This window comes from Cyrtonyx montezumae, unplaced genomic scaffold (genome assembly GCF_038088225.1).
Source record: "Cyrtonyx montezumae isolate F1298 unplaced genomic scaffold, pur_monq_1.0 scaffold_14, whole genome shotgun sequence".
NCBI lineage: Eukaryota > Metazoa > Chordata > Aves > Galliformes > Odontophoridae > Cyrtonyx > Cyrtonyx montezumae.
The window spans coordinates 15,528,185-15,554,891 of record NW_027071870.1 but is presented as its reverse complement, the minus strand read 5'-3'; the positions used below and the strand labels follow the sequence as shown (position 1 = coordinate 15,554,891).

The 26,707-nt window shown below is 35.4% G+C and overlaps 1 protein-coding gene across 2 annotated transcripts; it reads left to right on the top strand.

Moving 5' to 3' along the window:
- Positions 1-610: 610 nt before the first annotated feature.
- DYNC2I1 (dynein 2 intermediate chain 1) lies at positions 611-26,707 on the top strand. 2 transcript variants are annotated; one of them, XM_065731526.1, is made up of 24 exons: positions 611-724; positions 2,330-2,383; positions 3,791-4,214; positions 4,704-4,756; positions 5,292-5,615; positions 6,466-6,527; positions 7,427-7,484; positions 10,120-10,197; positions 10,967-11,162; positions 12,806-12,908; positions 14,819-14,948; positions 15,457-15,568; positions 15,934-16,028; positions 16,328-16,457; positions 17,288-17,460; positions 18,012-18,174; positions 20,328-20,441; positions 21,054-21,115; positions 21,820-21,871; positions 22,980-23,040; positions 23,338-23,434; positions 23,698-23,829; positions 25,135-25,358; positions 26,432-26,707. In XM_065731526.1, exons 1-24 carry the CDS (start codon positions 710-712, stop codon positions 26,601-26,603), a joined length of 3,084 nt encoding a protein of 1,027 aa, XP_065587598.1. In that variant the 5' UTR covers positions 611-709; the 3' UTR covers positions 26,604-26,707. The 2 variants fall into 2 exon arrangements, with proteins under 2 accessions (XP_065587598.1, XP_065587600.1); XM_065731528.1 differs by lacking the exons at positions 611-724; positions 2,330-2,383; positions 3,791-4,214; ... (4 more) ...; positions 10,120-10,197; positions 10,967-11,162 and adding an exon at positions 11,244-11,297.

The window sequence follows — 26,707 nt, the reverse complement described above, 5'->3', positions numbered from 1 at the left end:
AAGTAGATGCTACATCCACAAGTTGAAATATTTTGTTCTGTCTTATCTTTGGTATTGCTATAATTTCTATATTGTTATTAAAGTTCAAGTAGACTACTTGAAGGTAGTTTTTGTCCTTCATGCTTTATATGGAGGACATCATCTCTGCAGAGTATCCTTTACTGAGCAAATGCCTAGTGCTGTGTCCTTGTAACACCAACCCCACCATGGCTAAAAAGCTTTCTGAATTAATTCTAGTTGGCTTGTAAATGCACTTCTACTTGTTCAGGGAAGAAGATATAAAATGCTTATAAATCATTATTGCTTGGCCAAAGACTAAATTATTCATATGAACGTTTATAAATAGTTAAGTATCCATAGATACTCATATTTAGTGGACGCAGTGTAGGTCTTAAGTTCTAAAAGAGGAGATTTAGATAAGACGTCGGGGAAATTCTTCTCTAGCAGCGCGGTGAGGCGCCCAGAGGAGAAACTGATGCTGACAGAGCGTTACCAGCGTTTTTATGCGCGTATTTTACGCACGACGCAGCGTTTTAACTCCCCCGATCGCCCGAGGAAACCCAGCGCCGGCAGTTCCGCCTCTTCCCGCTCCCATTCCCCGTTCCCACAACCCCGCGCGGCGCTCCCGAGGCGTGCCCTCGCCCGCCGCCCGTTGCTAGGCAGGGCCGGACGCGGTCCTCCCGGAGGCGGTAGTGGGGGACACCCCGCCATGGAGGGCGATAAGGTGAGGGGTTGGGCTGCGGGATCTGGGGGATCCTTCCTACGGGCCCCGCGGGGTAGCGGCGCGGTTCCTCTGCCCGGCCTACCCCGGCCCCGCGTACCCGGCCGGGTCTCGGCGCTGATAGCCGCGTTCCTTCTGCTCGCCCTGGGGCGCTCCGGTTTTGTGAGCACGGCGATGCTGTGCTCGTGAGGAAATCCTTAATAGAGTAATCCTCGTTCCGTATAATCCAGTGTAGGAACGGCCTTAGTTCTTTCTCTCTTCGAGGGCTCTCAAGTAGGCAACTTGTGTTGGAGAGGGGAGGAGGGCACTGAAGTGGCTGGGGTTTGGAGCATGTCATGTGAATGGGAAGCAGCTAGGGATAGCAGAGGCCAGAGGAAAATAAAAAAGAGAGATGGTCTGCTACTGTCCTCAGTTATCTGCAGTGGTTACGGAAAAAATGGAGCTGAAGTCTTCACTGAAGTGATCAGTGAGACAACAGAAGACAACAGTCTGTCATGGTTTTATGATTTTTGGTATTGGTATTCCACATCATAACATCGTGTTGTGCATTAAGAGTTAATGCTCCAGCTCCATGAATCATCAATAGTTTGGGTATACCTGTCTCAGAAGAGAAGAACTACGTTCCCCAGAGGACTGTGATGCTTTCCATTTTTATGTGTTTCCACTCAGAGGGCAAGATAAAAAATATAGTCATAGGGCTGTCTGTCTTTCCTTTGGGATTGACCCAGCAGTGGGTGCTCACTGTTGTCTCGCCTTCAGCGTTTAGCATAAGGCCTTCAGTTTATCGGACACTCTCTCTTGCTCATTTTATTTGATTTATTAGCTTCAATTCCAACTATATTATATTGTGTTATTTTGCTTTCTGATATCTTATTTAGTAAATTAGCTTTCCTGCTCAGATTGTTGCCACTGTTTTGTTTTTAGGCCCATCTCCCTTTTCCCCTTCCCCTTTCCTGGGGTGTGGGTATGTGGTTCCCCCACACCAATTGTCACAGAACTGAGCTGAACCAGCCTGTAAACCATTGACACAGTCCTGAATACCAGCAAAGGAAATTATGACTTGATATAAAGCAAACATTTTCACATGCGAGTGCTCAAACCTGGGAACTGTGTTCTCTATGCGGTCTCCAACCTTGGAGATACTAAAAACTAAGTCTCTGAGCTGGACTTTGAAGGTAGAACTGATGAATCAGGAGGTCAAACCTAATAACCTTCATTACTTCCCGAAGGTGTGTGACCCAACTGTCTATACCCACTTGGTCTGTAATGCTGTTGAATGGCTATCATTGAAAAAACAAAGAATTTTGAGCTTCCTTAAAGGGCCCTACTGTCAGTCACCATAGGCAGTGCCCATGAGGCTTTATGGAAACAGCTGGTTAACCCAGTGGAAGTCTGAGCTTTAAGCCTCTTTCAAGTCTAGTCAAATCAGACACACTGCAAGTACCTGATAAGTAACTACCTTAGCACTAAGACTAAATCAAATTAATTTTTACATGCAAAATTTGGCAGTATTTGCCAGGTATATTTTGATCCTTGAAAAGCTATTATTTTTTATTGATTTATTTCTCACTGAAATTGATTACTGTATTGCTGTGTTTTCTGTTCTAGAGAAGAACCAAAGAAGATACTTGGAAATCAGAAGAACTTAGGAAACATCTTAGGGTAATTTCTTTTCTCTGAATTTTGATATTAAGTTACCTAGTAGAAATGGCATTTATTGACAGTAAAACTGAGAGGTATTGACTGCTTCTTCTACTTGGAATTCTATGTTGCAGGATCTTTAGCTCCACAAGGCTTTTCTGGTATGCTTTAAAATTGCTTTGTTGAATATGAACAGTACAGATCATTAATGCGTAGCTGTCAGCTTCCCTTCCACAGTGGACTATTCTGGAATCTGTCTAGTCCAACAATGTCCAGTGTCTGCCCCATTCAACCATTTCCAGCTATGCAAGTCATATAATATTATTGCTCAGTTTTCTTAATTAAGGAAATGGAAAAATGGGTATGGGTATGGGAATTGCATAACACAATGGGGTCTGATTTGCCAACCACCCAAATACAAATTACAGTTCTGCTTTATATATACATATATATACAGTTTCCTACATCTATATTTTATATTGTAATTGCTGTCATTATCTGTTATGTTAGTTGTGTGCATTTAAGCTGGTTAATTACTTTATCCATTGGCCAAATAGGCATTCATGCTCTGATCAGTGACACCATTCACATACATTTTTTTAAAAAGCTGTTTTCCAATGCTCGTCCTTTTTTCTATGTCTTGTGCAGATCCTCATTAGTTCTTTGATAATCAGTAGATATGCTACTTGTTTGTATGTTCCCTAAGTTTCCGCCAATTGTATTTCAAAGCTCCCCATTAGTTCAGTGCCAGTGCTGTAGTATAAGTACTTTGTTCTTTCTAGATATTCAGTAATATTTCCTCTACTTCCATGTAAAGTAAAACAAACAAATTTGGATTGAAATGTTTTGATTCCACCAGAAGTAGTGTGATTGGGCTTTCATTACTGTGAAACAGATGGATAAAGTTTAATTCACTTCTCTCATTGACTGTAATCTGATGAAGTTCCGGTAGTTCTGCATTAAATAAATAGCCAAAATCTTGGATGTAGTGGAACCAGTGGGAGTTTTGGTACATGCTTCAGAAATGTTCAAATATAACCTCTTACAATGTTGGAAAGATACAAGGGATAGTAGCATCCTCATGGGATCTATGCCAAAAATTTTCTTTCACTTTTTATGTTGTGTTCTGCTTTCTCTTCAAGCAAAATGTTTTCTTGTATTCTGATGGCAGTTGCAGGATGCCCAGTTATCCATCATTGCTCTTTATTTCTGATATATATTTTACAAGGTGGCACAGTTTCTGTCTACATGAGCTAAATGGTTTAAGACACTCAGATTTTTTTTGTCCTAACTCTAAACAGAATGCACAGTTCTACTGTTTTTTGTTGTTTTTTTTTTTTACCAAAATCTTTTCGCATACACTGGAATTACGTCTTATAAGTCTCACCTATATGTTCTTTCTAATAGATTTTTTTTTTGGTACATTAGGCATCACAACCAGAGTATCAAAATGAAGAGAAAAAGCACAGAGAAAAGAAACTGCAGAAAGAGAAGGTTGTTCACGACACAGGCATTCATAAAGATGAACTCAAAGACAGAGGGAAGAGCAAGGAAAGAATGAGAGAGAGATTGAAATCTGTTGAAAGAGACAGGGATAAAATGAGAGAACTGGGAAAAGAACACCACAGAGAACGAGACAGAGAGAGATATCAAGATAAGCTTCAAGAGTCAGGTTTAGAGAAGGAAATATACAGTGTACTGAGACATAAAGACAGGGAGAGCAATAGAGAACGTGATAAAATGCATAGAACAAATGAGATAAAGCAGTCAGATATGCAAAATAATCTGCAGTCATTCGAAGGCAGAGATAAAGGACATCACAGAAGAAGAGAAAAAAGCTGGCATCGTTTGGGTAAGTTGCTTTGTGTTGTGTTTTACTTTGAAATATTTGCTATCTAGGTAGAAATACAGAGAGGATGAAGACAAGCAGGTTTGAGTACCTCATGAAATATGTACAGAATCCTGTGTCAATTTGGTTTTATTTTGCCTTTTTTTTTTATGCTGGTTTCCCTTCTTTTGAGGAGAGAATTACTCTGTTTTTATTGGTCAGCTGACTTGACTGGAATGGTAATAACTTCCTGCCCACTTGTTCTCTACTGCATGATGCATTTGAATCCCAAAGAGTCTTCACTAGCATATGTAGTTACTTTTACCATTACAGAAGGCTTTTGAGAATGGAGAGATTGATCAGGAAAGTAGGGAGAGTATCAACTGAGTCTTAGTTTAGTTTACAGTTAATATGACTTAGAAAGTCACTGTCAATGAAGTAATGTTTTCTACAGCTGTTTACGTGCAAAGTTTGAATATAATAAAATGTGCATATTTTTTACATATTTTCTAGAAGAGGAGAAAACAGGAGTTGAAGGGCAAGAAAGAAGACATACAGGGAAGAAGGTAAGGGAAAGAAATATGCAGTGTTTTGTGATGAAATAAGATTGTAAAATAATGAAGAAACCAGATCAGATCCCCAATAAATTCAAGAGCTGCATATAAAGCAAGGTTCTCACAAGCATGCAAAATATGTCTGAGCCATTCTCTTTAAGAAGAGAATGTGCTTTAAAAAAACAAACAGAATTTTGGGTTGTAAATCTTTATTTTTGTACAACTTCATCAAATTTTCTCATCTGCTATTTATACACTGTTGCAAGGATATTGGTAGGTATACATCTTTTTTATGGTAGGTGACCTAGTAATTAAATAATTAAATTTGCATGTGAAGAATATGTAATCAAAAGAGATTGCAGTAAATTGTCCCTGAAGAAATATCAGAATCTGAAGTATTGAAATAATTCAAAACTTGCTTCTACATGATTACCTATGAAAAAAATCCATTTCTAATCTATTTTTATCCATTTAAACAGTGTATTCATAAGATAAAGCAGTTCTTGTAGAACTTTATAGCTCTTCAATGATGTTTTTCTTGTTGCAGGATAGTAATACAAAAGCCAGCATTGACACATTTTTAGCAGACAAAGTTGGAGAAAGAGAACATGGATACAAGTTACAGAAAGATAAAGAATTGGATAAAGAATTAAAAAGAAGATCCAGGGAAAAAAAGGAACATTCCATTAGGCCAGGAAAAGACAGACCTACAAAAGAGAGAAGTCATAGATCTTACAAAAAAGAAGAGGAAGAAAGACATAAGTCAAAGAGATCTAAAGAGAAGACTTCCCATGGAGACAGAGGACAACCAGCAAAAGATAGTAAGAGAGCAAGAAGTGGAGAAAATGAAGAGAAGAAGCTTGATCTTAGGGTTAGTGTTATTTACACTTAAAAGCATTGCCTTATCACTTACTTTCATTGTTTATATATAATTACTGATAAGGTGAACAATCAAAATAGTAGGATTGTAAGTCAGCATTTTCTGAAATTGGAGGCTCAGGTGATAGATTAAAATACTTCATCTGCATTTAAGTGTTCAAACCCAGAGCTGATTCTACCCATGAAATTTAAACTGGAAACTTGTGTATATGTCAGAAGTGTATTTTTTTTGTAAAAATCTTGATTACTGTGGCATTCAAAAGTCAAGAGCAGGCTGGAGATGCATTAAAATGTAGTGAATGCCTCTATAGAAAAAATGAACAGTACTTTTTGTTGAGGATGCTTCTTATAAAGGGAGCATGGATATCTAATTCATTATTTGGCATGGGAGTATTAGACATACCTTCAAAGCGTAGACTTGAAAAGTCAAGTCATGTACTGGGAAACAGTTGTTAACTAGTGTAATCATTTTAAGGTAGCCTTTAAATAAGGTAGAATTTATTCTCATGAAGTATTATAGGGGTTGTGTTAAACAAAGGAGAAGGCTCAAGGTCCCTTCTCCTTTGCTCTCCCAAGTATTTATTATTTTCAGGGAGAGCTTGTGTTATGTGTGTAACATATATTTTTCTTTCCTTAACGTAGCTGTAGAGAGGAGAGTATTCTGAAAATAGTTAATACGCAGAACTTCTTGCAAGCAATGACCAATGTCCTCCAGTGTGTCATTGCAATTAATGTATTGTAAACCTGTTTTTCTGTAAAAAAATTAGTACTACTAATATAGGTATGTTTACATATTTCCTTCTAACATTTCTGACACTTGAACATTGGGATTTCTTTTACAGAACAGTGAACACAAAACAGAGGAAGGGAATCGAGGAGAAGAAAGGAGCCGTGAGCATGTAAGGTAAATTCAGAGATCTGAAATGAATGCATACTGTATGACATCTACTTAGATGCAGTCACCACTAATGTATATAATGTTAATGTTTATTAAGCATGAATTCTTGCTCTCATATTATCTAGTGTCTTGCCTCCAGTATGATATATTTTAAAAAAGTGTATATTTATATTCTATTTGTTCTTTTTTCTGCACCAGGGTAGTGGGAGAAATTTTGCTATGCTTGCAAACTACAGACATATTAATCTAGGCACTTAGCTCAGGAGACAAAAATGCTGTTGTTTTACCACCTAAAGTTCACTGCACAGTCATGTGGACAAATGTAAGGTTTATGACAAACCCTACTGCTTTTTAATTGTTGCTTTTCCATGTTTGTCAGTTCAGCCACCAGTATATATGAGCACTTTCTTCCTTCTTAAGAAGAATTTGGAACAATCTTGAAGTCTGATACTTCAGTTTCTGAAATAATCCAATGAAATTCTCAGAATGAAACACCAGCTTTCAATATCAGACTATGACTTACGTAGGTTAGCATGTGTTACCAATATTATCTTGATGTCCAATTGACTGCAGCTGTTAACAAAATAAATATGTATGGGTTTCATATTTTTTTTCCTCTTCAGTTTTTCTTTTGCATTGATGTAATTACAGATGTTACATCTGGACAATTTTTTTTTTTTTTTGCAATTCTTGGCTGACTAATCACTTTGTGATTTAATTATTCCTTTATATAAAAAAGAAACCTATAAAAGTATTTGTAGAAATATTCCTGTTCATTGGAAAGTTTCAGGGTGGTATTTTTTTGTATGCAGGAAGAAACCTATTATTTTTACAAACAAACAACAAAAAAAAAACCAGTGCTCTTCTGAGTTAACTTTTAAAATTGTCATTTCATTTTTCCATAGGACTGCAAAAGATAAGGGAAAAATCAGTGAAAAAGAGAAAAGAGACACAAGTCAAGAGGTAAAAATACTTGTTTTTTCTATCTTAGAATATTGTGTTTTTCTTTGGATTAATAGCAGTTACAGTATGTATTTCAGTAGAATGCCATTTTACCATTCTAAGATCAAATTTATGTATATTCATTGATCTTCAAATATCTATTAAACTCTTTTTGGAAATAGCATTAAAAAGTGGATTTATTCTGCATAAATTTGCCAAGCAGCTAAGTTAGCCGTATGTTAAACTGTATCAGTATTCAGTACTTGAAAAAGGAATTCTCAGTTAGTGGGAAGACCTCAGACCTATACTACAGGTTACTAGATTGTTTCTCTTACATATAGTTACTCTTTCTGTAAACAGCTGACACAAGCAAATAAAATGTAGTGTGAGCCAAATAAAACGCAGCCTAGCGATGTAATTTCTGTTACTTATACCAGTTGCCACAAGAAATAAGAGAGCATTTTTGTAATCAGGCAGGGTGTTCATTCATTCATTTATTTATTTTTAAATGAACAGGTGCAGACAGGCCTGGGTTTTCAGCAAGTGTAGTATACAAGCTGCTTGGGTTTATTTGGAGCTGTCTGTGCAGATATAGTGTAATTTTATCAGAAAAAGCTGTAAAATATTTTATGATATTTTGAACTATTTGTAACCATCTTCCAAAACCAAACTCTCTTTTGGTGTGTTTTTTATTTTATTTTTTTTATATTATTAGGGTTCTGATGTGAGAAAATGTGGTAGTGAAGACATGCTTTTTTGTAGTCTCTTGTTGTGGGCAGCCATTTATCTTTCATATATACTTCAGATGTGTATCTCTCAAAAATGTTATAATTTCTATTAAAACCTGACTTTTCATGCCACAAATTCATCTATTTCAAGACTGTTCTAAGATCTCTGTAATCCATTATTCTTGTTCTAATTTCCTGTACATTTCTCTTATTCTTGCTTTAGGACAGAAGTTTAGCTTAAATAGTTCTTTAGGATTTTCTTCTAATGAAGAAGGAGAGGAAACATCTCTGTTCTTAAACTTTCCTTTGATGACCTTTACAATCCAAACTCCCATCATCCTAGCAGCTGTCTCATGGTTTCAATTTGCACTCGTTTTTCTTGAGTATGAGTGGCCAGGGCTGAACTCAGTACTGAACGTGAATTTTCATCAGTGCTTTGCACAATACTGTGTGGGACAAATATTTATCTGATCCTGAAAAAAGCTCTCCAGCCTTTTTTTTTTTTTAATTAAGCTCAGTTCTTTTCTCTGGTGGGAGAGTCATACTGGATCAACTAATATATTCAAACCATTCTCTTCCTCCTTTGTTTCCAGCAGCTGAGGTTCCAGGTTGCAGCTGAGGTTCCAGGTTGCAGCTGGCATTGCACTAACCATTAGGGCCCAGATTTAGCTTACTTTGAGGTATGAGTTGTTTGTGGTGAGGACAATTACCCCTGTAATATGTGGAGAAAAGTAAACAGTTTAGTTATTCTAGGTTTGGTCTTCTGCATTAATTTCTTAGTTTTCATTGGCAGTAGAAAGCAACCTAGGAGGATGAGATCCTTACTTAGGAGCTGACTCAACAGGGGTAGTTAAGTCAAATTCCATGGGGAAATTTTGCCCAGTTTTGTCCAGTTTGTTCCAAATGGACAGCCTAACTGATATAATCAGTTGCTGATCCCAAGGCTGATCTGAGAAATGGCTGGAAGTGGCAACCAGAAAGACTGAAGTACTCTAGTTCTAGTTCTTCCAGTTTGATAACTCTGAAAAAAAGAAGTCTCAATATATGCTGTCTATGCTTTTATAATGTCTTTAATACTTTGGAGGGGGAAGTACTGCATTCTTTGAAAAATAGCTACTGATCCATGCTACAGTTGCAGTTGATAGAGTGAGATTGCAGGGGCTGTGCTCGACAAATAGCTGAAATGTATTTCGTGAGTTTCCAACCCCTGGTCTGGGTGGAGAGAGGGTGTATGTGATAGATTCCTAGACTGAAGACTGTTCCCTGAGACAAGAAGCTCTTGAACAGTCACGAGAGGATCAAATATGTATCTAATGTGGTGTTTGACAACTAACTGCTATCGTTTGGTTTTAAATGAATAAATAACAGGTGCTGCTGTTGTGCTGAACAGTTTTCATAAAACCTCTCATTTATTTGTTTTGAAGTCTGTTGCTATCTCATGCATGTAGGTAATTTAATCAATTACTTAGAATCTGTTGAAGGAAAAAGATGACTAAAGATTGGATGCATTGATGTGTGTTGGTTAAGCTTTTGTTTTCTTTTTTATTATGTTAGGGTTATTACCATGTTAAAGTTACTTTAAGCAAGTTCAGTAAGTTAAAGACAGCTTCTCTGAAATTATTTCCAGGATACCGTAGATGTTATTGTATGTAAGTATAGCAGAAAATTGAATGTTATCAAAGTTAATAATATGCAATGAGACAATACATTATATATACGTGTATCTCATTTCTTGATTTCTACATCTGTGTTATTTTATCAACTAATAGAGACTTCCAGTATAATTTAGAGATATTTTTATATAGTTTCCTAGAACGTAAAACAGTTTTATTTTGTTGTTAAGCCAACATGAGAGGAACTCTGTACTATTTGAGAGATAAAATGTGATTTTGGCAGTACTATATAACAGTTTATTGTTTTTTGTTTAGGAAGTTAAAGGTACAAACATCTATAATTCAGATAGAGAACTGGATAACTTTTCAGCAAATTATGAAGATGATTTTGAGGTAAGTAAAAACATACATTTGTCCTTTTGAAAGAATTCCCAAGTGTCAAAATGTTGCTTTGCTTTATTAACAGAAATGGAAACTACAGAATGTGGAATGATTTTGACTTTTTGGGTAACCTTTTACTTTCAATTTTTGGAGACATTAACTTGGCTAACTGAATATGTAACTAAAATGTTATGTTGAAACTCTTTACATTGTATTTACTTAGATACCATTGGTGATTGAGAACCAACTTTCTCTTTCCTTGAGGTCTTCATAAGATGCTTTTTCTGGCTGGCTGGCTTTCAATTATTTAAATAGGTTTCTGTGAAAAATGCTGTAAAAGGATTTGAAAACGGATTATATGGACCTTAGGAAAATCTGAGAGTGCCATTGAAGGCACTGAATTTAACTAGAAAGTAAAAAACTAGGTATGAAGCATTTAAAACTGTGAACACCACTGTATTCTTTAAAGAATACGTATTTTGCCTAAACAAATGGCCCCTACTTTAGGATATGAAAAAAATAAAGGAAAAAAAAATCTTATTTGGGGCACTGATAAACAACACTTGTCGACTTCCTTCCCTTGATTAAAATACCAACACTACCAGTACACGTTGTTTTTGTATAAAGTAGTTATTTTTAAGTTCCATTCAGTCAGAGGGTTTGTAGCCATACGAAGGAGAATTTTATTATTATTAGGAATGCATTTCCTAATTTGTTAAGAAGATCTTGGTTTACAGGTGTACTTGTCAATTAGTTATTGAAAGTACTGTTACTTCTAAAGGATTATGAAGATGATTTTGATGATTATGATGAAGAAAAAAGTGAAGAAGGAGATACAGAAGACAAACTAAGGGAGATTCGTTTTTCCAAAACATCAGAAATTGAAGAAATTCAAAGAGCCATTAATGCAGAAAATGATAGAATCTGTACTTCACTGCCACAGAAAATCAAAACTGAAGAGCCGGAACCAGTCATGGGTATGTGACTAGGGGCCAGTCTTAGATTAAATGCATGAGTAACCCATATAACTTATGAGTAAACTGGCCACTTCTTCCAGAAGTCTGTCAAAAGGCAGAAATCTGCTCTTTGAGATGAGTCACTTAGTTTTGTGGGTACGTGCTGTAACTTTTCATATTGTTAAAGAATGATTCAGAGGAGTTACTAATCGTTGGAAATGTGAAGTATAAAAACGTACAGACTAACATTTAATATGTCTTATTTTGGGTAAGGGAAGGATGAGGAGGTCTGGATTTTGAAATGTGCTGGAACAGTTTGGGTCTTCTGGGACATTAATCAGCCTTCTTTTAAGCAAGATTGAAGTCACTGCTTTATTTTAGAATGAGTGAAAAATGCATATTCTGCTTACCTGTGTAGTTTTATATCACTTTTAAGTTGCAATTTTACATTTAGTTGATCTGTCACCTCTGAGTCCCAGATCTTTTTATTTAGCGAGCTACACCTGTGGTTTCCCTTTACACTCTTTACGTGCATGAATGACAGTATAATATTGTAGAAAAGAATCTTAGATTTTTACTCTAGTTATTAGAGCTTAAGGCAGAACTAACATAGTCACAGAAGAATAGCGTGGTGTTCCTCTGAGTCTTTGTGGTATTGATAGATTTTCAGTTAAGTTTTCATTGCAAATCAGAAACACTATATCACAATATGGATTTCTTCTTGCAGTAAATTAATGTAATTCTTATCAATTCCATATTAATAGAAAAATGATAAAATCTACTGAAGCTCTGGATCTATTGAACAGTGTGGAATTCTAATATGTAATGTTTAGAAAGACAGTACAACTTCTGAATAGTATTTATTGCATTCTTGTAAATTACACTATTCTTTTTTTGTTGTTGTTTGTTTGTTTTTGGACAAAGTTCCAAAATTCTGTTTTTGTTAAAGTGGTTATTTATTCCAGTAAAAAATTTTAGAAGTTTAAAAGCGCTTTCACACTGCATAATAAATGCATTCTTCCTCTGAGGAAGTGAAGCATTATGAGTCCTGTCTGGAAGTTAAGTATTTAGCTCACTTGGCTTCCACCTGGCCAGAGAAGAGAGCAAAAATCAGGATGACATCAAATACTGATCTTAATTGATACATGACTTCATTAATTGTTGCTTGAAAAGAGCAGTACTCAATGTTTAGGTTATTCATCCATCAGCATCAGTTATGCTTCTGTTGATGAGGTCTTGTGGTTGCTGTAGAGATGCATTCCTATTCAGAGGTATAGCATGCACCTGGTATATTGTGTATGAATTTAGTATGACTTAAAATTTGTCTTAGGTTGTTTTACTGTATGCAGGGTAAGAGGGGACCAGCTAATGAGAGAAGAAAGGAAGAGGCACTTTCTGCATCAGTCTTCTGAAGTGAAAATTACATTGTTCATTTGTATTGATTGGCTCTAAAAGGGCCATAACAAGGGGAAAAGGCTGGCCTGTTACTGACGTTAAAATGCTTATCATATCACTGTTGTTCTAGAGGTTGTACAGTGTGCCATCTAATACCTTTTTAGTAGCTTTGAGGTAACAAATCTGTCTCTTTTTATACTTTCTGCTTTATGTTTTAGTGCCAGGTGAATTATGAGTTCTGAGACTAACAACATTTTATAATATCACAGAAAGGCAATACCTTCCTGGCAGAAACTCATTTTGTGGAATATTCATGGATTTTGAAACAGCAAATCAAAGACAAAGCAGTCGAAGTGTGGCTAGTAAGCAGAAGTAAGTGTGTTCTAAATAATCCGCATAAAATCTCAACTCATCTTGTAAGGTGTCTTTTCTTTTTTCATATTTGAAATATTTGAAGTTTAGAAACTTGTGGAGTTTAGAGTCATATATAGTTTTGTAACCTAAAAGTAATTATTTCTTAAGTAGGCTTTGCTGTGTGTCATTTTACAAAGGATATTTATCTTTATATCAGTTTGTGTGGCATTTTATTACAGAATGAGTTGCCAGCATTATCATTTCTCTCTATAATTCTTCATTCACTTAATTAGGTACTGACTTGCAGTACAAAACAGCAAGCCTTAGGGCTCTGCAGAACTGTAATTTCTCAAAATATTGAAGATGCTATATGGTACATACTGTTGCCAAAATAGCATATCCCTTTTTGGGATAACGTCAGTTGGTGTAAATGTGTTATTACTGATTTTAAAATGGTCTAGATTTGAGACTTCTGAGACTACACTGAAAAAAACAACACAGCAATGCTTATTTCTTGTGGAGCTAGCCACAAGCTCCTGATTTATCTGAAGTGCTGGGTATCTGATTTGCTGTTAAATCAACTGGATACATAAACCTAAGAACATTCAGTTTTATTTTTAATACTAGATTCTCTTGCTTTGAGGCTGCTCATCAGTGGCTAATTGTTGCAGAAGGAAAATTTTAGAGTCTAAGCTTGCTTAAAATTATATGCTCATATTTCATGTGAGTTCACTGACTAGATTTTCTCGGTATGCAGTGGAGAGAGATTCAATTCAGGTATGCCTCTGTCTGAAGAATTGTCTTCTGAAGTATATGTCACTCTCCTGTTTATGGAGGGAATATGAGCAAGCAGTTTAGATAAATAACTTCAGACATCTGAAGTTCAGTAAGGTGGATCCACCCATCATTGCCTGATTCAGATGCCTTTCATACAAATGTATGTAGCACTGCTCTATAGAACCTATATAAATAGCTATGCATATAACTCCTTACATGCTTCAAATGTATATAACCTGTGAAGATAACTAAAATGTTCTTGGAAGCAGAAAGGGTTTCTGAAATTTAGTACTGTGATAATACATTACTACCAATAAGTAGGCTGACAGCATCGCATATATGAGCTGCAGAACTTTGGACTTGTATGTATCATGTTGAGGCTAGTTCATTTAATGTAAGAATTTTCTGAATGTGTCATTTAAGATTTCTAACAAGGAAGCAATTTTCATGAGTTTGAGTTATATCTCAGCAATCTGTTCCCACAATGTTTCTGAAGAGGTGATGCATTTGGAAGTAGAAATAAAAACAGTGTGGATAAGAAGATGCAGTAGATATAATTTAGCAGCAAAAGGGAAATGTGAAAATTCCCCATATGCATAAAGAAAAATCCAACAGAAGACACTGGAAGAGCAATTCCATCTTATGTTACTCTAGTCTTTATTTTTTAAAAGACTATCTTACTGAGAACAAATTACAACTAAAATATACATCTGAAACACTACTTGGACATATGTAATTGTTACAGGCCCATAATTGTAGGAGTTGAATTTACACTAAGTATATTAACGAAATCTGAAAGTGAAAAAGGGAAAAGGCAACAAAAATTTTCCCATTGTCAAGAAATCTGTACTGTAGTGTGAATGTGGAATTGACTTGTAAATAACACCTGTATGTAATTCATGCAGTCAACTTATGAAATCATGTAATGTCTTAGCAGTTTTATGGCATTAAAATGGATAGATTGTTGTGTACATTGTGGCAAAGATTGATTTTTCATTATCTGCATATCTACACAAGTGAAGCAGTAGGATTTCACACAGATCAATGAATCCTTAAACAGATGTTACTGCAGAAAATCAAGTTATTTTTCTTGTAGAATGCAGTATACTTGGTCTTAACTTTGTGTTTCTCTTTTGAAATGTATTCTAAAGAAAACGGAGTGCAGAGCTTCTCCCACTAATTGATCTGGACTTCTCAGTTAGTTTTTCTTTATTGGATTTGCCTCCTGTGAATGAATATGACATGTATATTAGGAACTATGGTAAAATGAACACTAAGCAGGTGAGTAACAAAGGTAATATTTAAATCCTGAAAATGACTTTTCTTGTTTTGGAAAATAGTTTCCCTTGCAAAACAAAGTTATTAAAGCTAATAAGGGAATTTATTAATGAGCTACTTTTCATGTCTAGTCTTTTGTTACCACAAAGCAATCATATTAAAGCTTTTGGGCCAAATAGGCCATTTCCTCTCTGCATTAGAAGAGAACTTTCTTCCTTCCCTGTTTTATAAAGGACTTTCTGTATGCTTTTGGCTCCCTGTCCCAGGTATTCTGGGTTTAGTCTTTGTACATAATACGAAGTGTATTATATTCTTTCAGTAGGTCAGGTAGCCTTGGGCAGAATACATTCAGAGGTTTATGCATTGTATAGTTACACTGTCTGTGTTGATACAGGATACAGGAACTGAAGAGATCAAGCACATCAATTTAAAAATGAATATTTCTATTCAGTTATGTAATGACAGTCATTCTTAGCTGTGTTACCCGTCTCACTTTGTCTTTAAACTTTAGGCCTATGTTCAGTGTAATGAGGACAATCTTGACAGAGACATTCAAACTGAAGAGATTGAGACATTGGAGAAATGGACACAGCATCCAGCAGAAGGTGCCCTTGTATCTGGAGGTAAATAATGTTTGAATGTTATTCAATTATAGATATATGCATGTAATCTTTATTGAATCCTCCTAATGTCAGAACTTGTAATGTGTTGATAGCAACCTATTGTAGGCACTCTGGGGTCCCTGATGGAGAGAGTGGAGAATACATGGCAGAAATAGTTTCTTCCTCCTGGATTGCTGGCAGGGGATATGATTCCCCAGCAGAACATGTTACTCAGTACTACAGTTGTTGCTTAAGAGACGTTGATTCTTGCCACTCTCCTCTTGTTTAAAACTTATGTTGTTCTTAGAGGTTTTTCAGTTGATTTCCCTTTGAATCAAGTTTCAGGTTTCTTTTTGTTGTTTAGTTGGGTTGGTTTTTTTTCCTAGGTCCCATAAACAGCCAGGAGATGTCAGCAAATGGAGCTCGAACACCCAACATTGATTCACAAAGACTCGCAAATTTCCTTCGATCAGCAGGCCAGGTATGCTTACATACTTAATATCCTTTATGAGTTGTGTGCACAAATATACGTGTGGCAGATGGCTCGCAGTGCTTGTTTTGTCTAATCTAAATAATTTACCAAAATAATACTATCAGTGAGATTAATCTCTCTGTAAAGGCATGGAACCAGAGCTGTGCTAAGCTCTATTTGCAAAAGTATAAAATAAACCTTTACCAACTCTTATGTTAATTAAATTCATTAGCTTTTTAAAGCTGTGATATTAAAACTGAAAGATAAGATGACCTTCTTATTTCTATAAACGTAATTATGTTTGAAAGGTGATTGCTGTTTTGCTAGAGGAAGATCAAGCTGCAGCACAACCCAGATGGAAACTAAGATCTCAACAGACCAGTCTGTCTATTAGTGATAGCTGTTTCCAGTTAAATACTAACCAACCATTCCTCCATGGTAAGGGAACTTTATTCTCCGCTTCTTAATATACAGTTTGAACTCTTCCTTCTGTAGAATACCATGCTGTTTATTGTAACTGAGGTACAAACAGCACATATCAGGATATAGGTGATGTGATGCTTACTGTTGTTTAATTGTTCCAATCTTGCTGTAACTCAGTACAGAATGGTGGGTTACATCCTAGCTGCTATGGAACCAAAAGCATAGCCACTGATTAGCATGATGTCATGGTATCTTCTTGCATCTGTTGCTGAGGAACCATCTCACAGTGCGTTACTTCATGTAGGCTCTTTAGACTGCAAGTAGGACCAAAGAAATAAATAAAGCAAAATCACTGAATGGGGAAAATATAGCCTGATGTATTTGAAGTGCAGCTACCTCTTCCTCACGTAAACTGTGAAAGTTCAAATGAAAGGAGAAATGAAAAATAAAACATCTAGAATTGTGTGAGGAAGACCTATTATAACCCAAAAATGTGAGATGAACAAGAAGCCTGACCTGTGCTGTTTCCTGTTTGAGACTCAGCTTAATTTTCAATGTATATACTGACATCAGGTCAGACTCTTTTACTGACCTGCTTATGCCCACAGTAATCATTCTATCAATTTCCTGAATTATTCCTTTTTGCTTTCTACTTTCTTCTCTTGAATTCCTTCTGCAGACCCTCCTCTTTTCTTGATTAGCATCAAAAGCAATCCATTGTTAACAGAAATATTCTTCATAGTTATGTTCACTTCTTAAGCTGTTGCTATGGCAGCTAAGAATGATTTTTCATCTGCAGTGAATTTTTTTTTTCTTTCTTGACTTTTTTTTTTTTAATGTTCTAGACCGGAAAATATCCTCTCTGTATGTCTCTCAAGTTCAGAGGCAGGCACTACTTTCTGTTCATGGATTACCTGAAAAAGCAGGTGTTGCTTTGTTGAACAGGAAGAGCATCATATGTGTTTGGAACATCTGGCAGCCCTCAAGTCCTCAGAAAGTTTTAATATGTGACTCAGAGGTATATTTTAATAGCACTGTGTAGTTGTCCATTGAATAAATGACACTATTATTGTATTGTCTGTGTTGCAGGGGGGGGTTTTTTGTTTTGTTTTTTGTTTTGTCTGGTTGCAAGCTACACCATCTTCTAAAAAAAATGCATTCAAGCCTAGCAAGCAAACAGTATTCCATGTAATACTAGAATTTAGTGATGATCTGTTTTGTTGTTGTTTTTGTAATGTTGGCTCCATTTATTGGTTTAGAGGTGAACACAAGTAGAACAGCTGGATCAGATGTTGTCAGGACATCTCTTTTCTTGTCTGTGTGATACAGTTGAATGATTTCCTTCAGCTTTGTGGTGGGGGATACTGATTACACAATTGTCTTGACAAGTGAGGGCCTACTAATAGCTTTGTGCCCAACTTTCCTTTTAAATAAATTATCATTCTGCAGCACACACATTTCATTTGTCTTCTCTGAAATACACATGCCCAAGAAGAACATATTTCAGGCTTAACAAGTCATTGACCTTTTCCATGATATTAACAATGTATGTTTTTCCTACTCTACCAGGTCTTATGTTGCTGCTTTAGTCCCAGTAAAACAACGTTAGTTTTTGCTGGAACAGTGGATGGTTCATTGTTGGTGTGGGATCTTCGAGAAGATGCAAGAATGCACCCTCATGTCACATTCAGTGGGACTGACTGGACATTTAGAGTTCCAACATTTTCTACTGGTTAGTATATCTGTATTCCAATTAGACACTTTGTGAGCAGTGCAACAATTCTATTACAAATTTTGCTGTTTCTCAGTAGTCTTGTTTAGCCACTGCAGAGGTTATATTTAGTCTAAAATATATATATTAATTACTATAAAGAAATGTAAACCAATTAAAACAATGAGAATAGAGAGATGAACTGGATATGGAATCTAAGGATCTCTGTAATACTGAAGTAGAAAAACAGTCTATGGAACTACTGCATCTGAAATCATCAGCTGAACCCATTATTGTCATGGTACCTACAATCTACATTTTTCTTTACATCTGATCTTATGTATTAATAGGGATTTAAAAAAAATTAATAAGTAATTTTAAGACAATAAAGTGCACCGTTTTTTCAAACATTTTACAATTTGCAGTCTGTGCAAATTGTCACCTTTATCTCTGGGAGGTTTTGTGTGACGTGCTTCAAATTGTATAGATCCATAAACTGTTAGAATAAATGTAGTGCTACTCTATAGGATGTCGGAAGCTATTCACTTCATCTTAACCATCTTTGTATAAAAAGCTGGATAAATTGAACTGATTAGATTTAGTTAACTTCTGTAGCCATTTTATATGTAGGTACTGTCAGAAGTGTCTTCGTCTTCAGTTTGAATCTCATCCTTATGCAATTCTAAAAATTACTCTTGTGTAACTTTATAGCATTTTAATTCTGTGTAGGTATTCTAAATTTTGAGACAGGATTGTGCTTTGTGTTGGCAATTAATCAGTAATTGCAGCCCTGTATAAACTATGAATTTCTCTTATTTTCAGTATTACTCTTTTTTATATTAGTGTTTGTTCAGGATATATTATAATTTTGAGGGCTTGCAAGTAGTGTATGAAGGCTGAGTGCCAGAGGTGATTTATGTAATGGAGTAAGCTGAACTCTGCCTTCCATAGTCAGCTACTTTTTGTCTTTTGTTGAAGGATTCTTAAGTTGTGGCTGAACTTTAGGTCTCAATAGTTCTTTGGTATTTGTTGCATATTGTCCAAAACCTGACCATACATTTTTCTATTGTCCAGTAAAATCTCTAGTGTTGATCCTTTGAAGTTCCTACTGGAGAAGTGCAGCAACAAAAAAGAACATTGTAGCTATTTGTTCCATTGTTCAGAATGACTTAAATTAGTGTTATTCACATATTGGAAAGCCAGGAGAAAATTTCCTTTCCAGAAGTGCTTGTGGGTGATCTTTCATCCTTTTACATTTTCTTGTCATTGTATTTTTCCTTTATTCTACATCTATGATGCCTTAGTGTATGATTAAATAATGTAATGTCTGATTCTTTAGAATCCTTAGGTGACAAATTCAGAAGCTATGGAAGTTATATTATGGCACATGAATGACATACTTGTAGACCCAATCCTAAGTAACTAACTCTGCATTTGAATTGGTGTATGAGACCCTCACAATTTATGAATCTGATGGAAGTGAATGATTTGGACTCACACAGTGGGTTAGTGGTCAAATGTGTGTATATGGTCTCATGTTGTTGCTTACATAAGTAAGCAGATATTAATGCATGTTCTTAGAAAGCTTTATGCCTTTTACCTAAAATGGTATTAAGTTCGGTGTCCAGTGCAAATCCAGAAATGAAGAGTATCTGACAGAGTGTACATATTGAAGTAGCTCTAATCTACATTTATTTTAAACTGTTACTAAATGGTAAATACCTATTTTTTATGGTGAACTGTCAAATAATGCTTTGGAAAAACCATTTTCCTTCAGTTTTGTCATTCCTATTTTGTGAGTAGTGATTTATGTTTTCCTCTGTTGCTTATGGAGGTTGAAATTAACATAGTTCTCTTCGTGGTAGCTCTGAAATGGAAGATTTTAATTAAATGTATGATAAAGAAACATAAATGCTGCAGCAGTAATTTGTAAAATGAAAAGTGAAAGCAAATGATTAAACATTGATTTATCTAGCAGTGTTTTGTTAATTTAGAAAAGTTTACAAGATTGTATTTTTACTTTATAAAAGTAAATTCTAAAGACTTTTAAAGTAACTCACTGTGAAGTTTGTTACTTGTACATATCTTTGTAATCATCTTTCTGCTATAAGCTAAAAAGTTATGGTTTTGTTGTTTTTACTGAAAGTAGTATATCAAATTATTCTTATTTATAGATGGTGTTCTGAATTCAGTAAACCACACCTCTCCTATACTAGCAGTGGAACCTGTCTCAACTCCTCTCTATGCTGATCAGAATTATGGGCTTCCGAGCCTCTCTCATCAGGAGGGTATGTAAACTGGTCTGCAATGAATCAATACATCTGAGTCTTTAGGTATCCAGTAAAATAAATATATCCTATCTAAATTCCAGGGTTTTTTTAATTGCCTTCTGCCTTCTAAGTTCTTTTCAGTATCAATTACGTACAACATTAGCATTTATTTTCTGTTTTGACTTGTGTTCATTCAGTGCAGCTTCACATCAGGTGAGAGTGCTTTCTGTTAATGATGTCTATTTTCAAGACAATATTTTCTTCAACCATGACAAATGTTATCATTCAAAAGCTGCCTTTAGTGAAGTTTTAATCCTTCTACGATGTCCAGAAATTCCTATCTGTATCATTAGAGCAACTTGTTCATATCTGAAAGCTCTTAAAATGTGTGACTGTAATTGGTGCTTCTTCCTGTGCCTTTTGCCTAAATGACCAGCTTTCATAAAAAAAAAACTTTGATCCTCATGTCCCCAGTTTTCAGGCAGTGTGATAGAGGAGACATTATTAATTCCACTGCAGGAATACAAATGTTTCAGAGAATGCATTAATCCAGGAAGTGTTTAAAATCCTTTGATATCATTTAGGATGAAGGTGATTGTGTGGATATGAATTGTTACTGTTCTTCCATAGAAATGTCAGGCCCTCCATTTCAGATAGCTTCAATGGATGAAAATGGAATCCTCAATATGTGGGTGAGTAATATGTATATGAAAAAGTAGATGATCACCTTGGAATAATAATAAACAGTAGCACAAATGTTGCATTTCTGATGAGAATTACCTCTCTGCAGAATACAGCAGTGCTAGCCATTCTGTTGGAATTCTCCTCAGAATGTTTGACCTGACTCCCTAATGCTAAGCAAAACTAGTAACAGGTACATGAATTCACAAAATTCAATCTATAGTTCTACTTCACAGGAATATGTTCAATTATTTCTATTAGTTGAATAACGGACCTTGGCCTTAATTCGTACACCTACTTTATTTTTTTTCAAATCACAGTGGTTTCAGAGACTGTACTGAATCTATGGTAGAAATCATGTTTGTAATTTATATGAAATAAATGTTCAAGAGGCAAAACATGAAAATATGTGGATAAGATTATTCTGCTGTTTTTATTGTTCCTGGTTAAAGCAATATGGTGCTAGCTACCATTCCAAGTAAGTATAGGAAGAGATTTTCCATTTTCTGCCTTCCCTTAGGGAATTTCTTGTAGGCATGTGAAACTGTTTTTGGCTTTGCAAGCATGACAGGGAGTAGACAGTCTACCTGCAATTATGGTAAGGTTAGACTTGACTATAAAGGAAGGTTTAGATGGGCATGTCATACATCATTACAACCATTAAATAAGGTCTGGTAAATATTTATTTTTTTAACGTTGAATATTGACTTTTCAGGTAGTTGTAGAATTGCAGAAAGTGGATTTAGCTGGTTCACAAACTGATTTAGGTAAGTACTATATATTAGAGAAACAGTACATGGCTTTTGAGATTGTGAAGTTACTGAGGAGGAAGAATGGTATGTGGTGACAGCAAATAATCTAGGAGAAAGCAGCACTGTTGACAAAAAGATGCATTCTGAATAGGACATACCTTTGCTGTTTTGGGTTGTATGTTAGGTATCACGAGCCTTACCTTCACTACTGTCTGAATCTCTTCTGCTAATTCCATACTGGTGATTGCCACCACAGACAAGAACATTTCTTATAACATCAAAGAGTATTTGTGTGTCCCCAGCAGTTTTTCATGAAGAAATATGAGATTTTGTGTCATTCTTAGTCTTCCTTTCTTTAGTTTCAACCAAATTTGTTATTCAGCTTTTGTTGTTACCTGTATCTCCATTTCAAAAATATGGTGAAAGTTCTTTTTCCAGTAAGGTATTTAATTCAGTGTGAGAAGATAGGACCTGTAAAAGAAAACCAAGAGGAGAAAGTCCTTACTGAGTTAACATATAAAGAAAACACTTCATTTTGATCTTGGAGAAAATGTAGACTTGCACATTTACCTGGCTGAAAAAGGCTGTGATTAAAATTCTGGTCCATTTTTTATGCGTATCTAAACAATAAGGCCTTGCTATCTAGAGTTACTGATCAGGTTTTCTTATAATTTCCTGTGCTTACCTGGCTGAGTTAAGTTGCTAACACTGGGTATTTCTGTCTGTAGAAAGTTACATTTTAAAGCTATGGTGATGTGCTGTATGCAACTTCTAATGGCATTCATTTTCTTTTTGTTTGCAAAAATTTCTTAAGTTTGAAGAATTTTAGTAATCACTAACAAATAATGTGGGATAACTTCATGTGACCACTCTTACTGCCTCATTACTATAATTAGTTGTTAGGGATCCAAGCCAAAGATTAGAAGTCTTTAGATTGTAATTCAGAAACAAATTATTGTAAATGATGTAATGTTCTTACACATTAACATGTTAAAAACCGTATCTACATGAACAATTTTATTATAAGGTGTAATGTTATTTAATAGCTTAAGTTCTAATTTGATGCACTTTCTTAATGTAAAGTGCATGAATCAGTTTAAGTAATTCATTTCTATAATTTTAGGCTTAATTCCTGGAGGGAAAGTGAAGTTAGTACATAGCTCAACTATGGAATTGAATAGCAGGTAAGAAAATGGGGGCATTTGGATTTTACATGTTACTTTTGTAAAGATGGAGCACCTGGGGCTCTCAGAAACAAAGCTCATTTTTCCTATGCTCTGTTGAATGACTGTTGCTAAGGGATATTTAACAATATCTTCATTATTTTTTACATTTTTAAGGTGTACATTTCTTGGAGCTATTCATGCATGTTTTGGATCAAGAGTTTCTGTAATTTACATGCTTTAGGCAAAGACTTTTATATAAGCTTTTATAAACTTCTAACATATTCTTGTTATCTGTTACCTTTCTGTTTTCCCTAGCCTTTTCCCAAAGGACGTGCGCCTGAGGATGCCCCAAATGCTGACTGTTAAATTTCTGCCTTCTGATCCTAATCATTTCATTGTTGGAACAAACATTGTGAGTAACATACTGAAATTCATTTTGTTGCCATTTTTGGTTTTGGATGTGGACCTGTTTACTTGGATTTTTACCATGAGACTGTATATAAAATTTGTAATTTGAGAATATTCTCAAAATCTGGTTACCTTTGCTACCTATTGAGAACCTTTAAAGATAGCTTTTCTGTGAAGTAAATATATAAATATAAACTTTTCTAATTACTAACTTTTTTTTGTAATACTAATAATGCAAATATTTTTTGTTTTGTTTCCTTTTTGCAGGGTCTGGTAGGCCATGGCACAAGACACGAATTAAAAGTTCTTCCAAAGCTATTCAGATCCCAGGAGAGTGAAATGAGATCAATAAGCATCAATGCAATTGATTTCTTCCCTTTTGGAAAGCCACTGTTTTTGGTATGAAAACATTTTTATTTAATACAAGTTTATTTTTAATTATACATCAAGGGAAATTTTCCAATGTGACAGTTTTAACAAGATGGGCTAGTTAATTTACTTTGCTAATTCCAACTGCAAAGAAGGGAGACAAACAAATATTGTGTCCTTGATGTTGTAACTTTACTTTTGTACAAGATGGAGCATCTGGGGCTCTCAGAAACAAATGTCAATCTCATGGATGTGTTTGGCTTTGTAACTTATCCTGATGTTACTGAAATTCAGCATTACTAGCAGGTCTTTTGCAGTGGTGAAGCCTAAGCTGTTTCTCACTCTGCGTACGTCTTTCAGTATCGTAATAATTTTGGAAATAAGACACCTGTGAAAGAAATGTCTGTGGAGCATTTGTGGGCATTCCTTGCCAAACTTTCCACTTTGTGGCTTTGCAGCTGGCCTGCTGACAACTCCTTTCTCTTAGGGTATGCCTGGCAGTGAATGCATCCTGCATGTGGTCAGGTGTCTTCAGACCTGGCTCTTCAGCTCCTATTGACACCAGGATTTTACTCATCTCCCTTGCAATAGTTTATTCAGTGTAAATTGACCCTAGCTCCAGTAGGATTTTCTATCTACTTATCCCTGCGTATACTTGTATTTGATCCTCTCTTAAATAATGCATACTGCTAAATATGCTATGATTTACATGACTTCATTGGAATTGCTTGAGGTATAAAATGAATGTGTTTGGCTAAAGTGTACATATCTTGTGTCACTGTGTGTCTCAGAACTTTCATGTAACACTGTGGAAATTTTTTCCTTTTTCACAAGTGTATATATATGGAGTGATACTGATCTTTAGTTTCAATTTGAAGAATCCTATTGACTGTGAGTACAAATGGCAAAGTCATCCTTAAACGTCATTGTGATTTGAAAATCCTGGAGTCTTCCTAATGTGATGAAAGCCACAGTGAAACAAAATGTCTGGAATCAGTGACCTCACCCTGGGTCAGACTACTGTCACGTTGTGCTGATCATAGTATTAGTGAAATTGATAGTTCAATAACTTTTTTAAATGGGAAATTGGAGCTTCATCCCAAGATCAACAGATACGATTACTCTAGTATACTCAGTGCAGGCTTACTACTTTTGAACTCAAGGTCACATTAAAAGTTAAAATCTGGATAGTCTGTACAGTGAAACATTACAGTAAAATATGATAGATGTGTACCACTTAATTCAGATAGCTAATTTTATTTTTATGACTCATATTTTCAAGAATTGATGTGATTTTTAACCTGCTTGTTTTCTTTTTTTTTGGCAATGATATAGGTTGGCTGTTCAGATGGATGCATTAGATTACACCAAATGACTTCAGAGTATCCCCTCATGCAATGGAATGACAGCACAAATGGCCAGCCAATTATTGCACTGCAGTGGGCTTTAACAAGACCCTCTGTGTTTTTTGTCCTCGATGCATTATCTAATATTTACATCTGGGATCTTCTGGAAAATGATTTGTTTCCTGTGGCAAAGCAGTCTATTCCATCAGAGAAGTAAGTACATGACAGTACTCTACTTTTACCAAAACATTAATGTTCTTATGATCTACATTTCATTTGGAGTTTGGGTGGGCATTTCTTTGCTTAACAATTCATCTTCATTACAACTTGCTTTTCTAATTATATTTTTAAACAGCTTGAAGTTTAGAAAGATAAACTACATCTAGTGTAATTTTAGTCTACACTTATTTACGTATTTTTTTTACAGTCCAATAAAGAAGTAATGTTAGGATAAATCAATCAAAATCAGAGATAATGTTATCACTGGGGCAGTTGTTTGTATGTGGAAAAGTTGCTGTTTATATGTGGAAGAAAATGTTGCTGAAATCGGGACTTGGATAATTTTCTGAATCACGATCAGCCCCAAAATATACAAGATATGTTGGAAAATATTTAGATTCCTGTATATATTATGTTATTCAGTGTAAAGATGCATATTGTGCTTATTGTTGCAAACAATATTTTTGGCTAGCATACATTCACCAAGACTAGAACTAGGGCAGTCTCACAGTGCTATTCCTGTAGTGAGTGTAAAGATGTAGGCATCCTCAAATTGATCCATGATGAGTTCAATTAGCCTTTCTGAATTACATTATTGAGGATTCTCATTCTTCCCTGCTGGGAACGCTCCTGGGAGAATCTCTCTTCCTTAGGCTTCAGTTATTTTGGTGGATATCCTTCCAACTAAAAGTTTTCCTTACTGTTTTCTAGCTATAGCAAAGAGCTGCTAATTTAGGAAGGAGTAAATGTATTTTTAGTTTCACTCTATGGCTTAGAAAATCCCACAAAAAGAATCCAGTTCATTTTTGCAAGCTTGAAATAATTTTGTTATGATTAGAAGCTGATGATTGAATCTGTGAACTGGGGAAAAAATTCCTCTTACACATTTACATTAAGTGAATGCTTCTGGTGGAAGGCTAGATAACATGCTGGGACTTGAAATAGGGAGGAACATTACACTATGATAATGAGAAGATACCATGAATCATTTAGATAAATATAAGTAACTTGCTAAAACACTCTGTCTCAATTAACCATGACACCTTTTTCCCCTCTTTTGATTTCAGTGTTGTTACTATGGCTGTGCTTGGAGAACCAGAAAAAACAGGTGGATTGTTAGGAATTGTGCTGGCCAACCATTCTGGAGAGATAGACATTCAGTATGTAAAGAAGAAGTGGGCATTACCTCAGCCTGAGGAATCTGAAAAACTAAATTTGATTCTCTTGCAGTCATTTTAGAAGCAGAAAACAGTTTGGGTTTATCATTTCATGCAAAATATTTATGATTTTCGATGGCATTTAAAAGATTTGTAGCATAATTTTGTATATTACTTGTATACGTT

What these genes read in the sequence shown, in the direction of transcription:
- DYNC2I1 (XM_065731526.1), top strand. An exon ending in AAAAAGCTGGCATCGTTTGG is followed by an intron (nt 4,215 to 4,703) that starts GTAAGTTGCTTT and finishes CATATTTTCTAG; the next exon opens with AAGAGGAGAAAACAGGAGTT. An exon ending in TCCTTCGATCAGCAGGCCAG is followed by an intron (nt 16,029 to 16,327) that starts GTATGCTTACAT and finishes TATGTTTGAAAG; the next exon opens with GTGATTGCTGTTTTGCTAGA.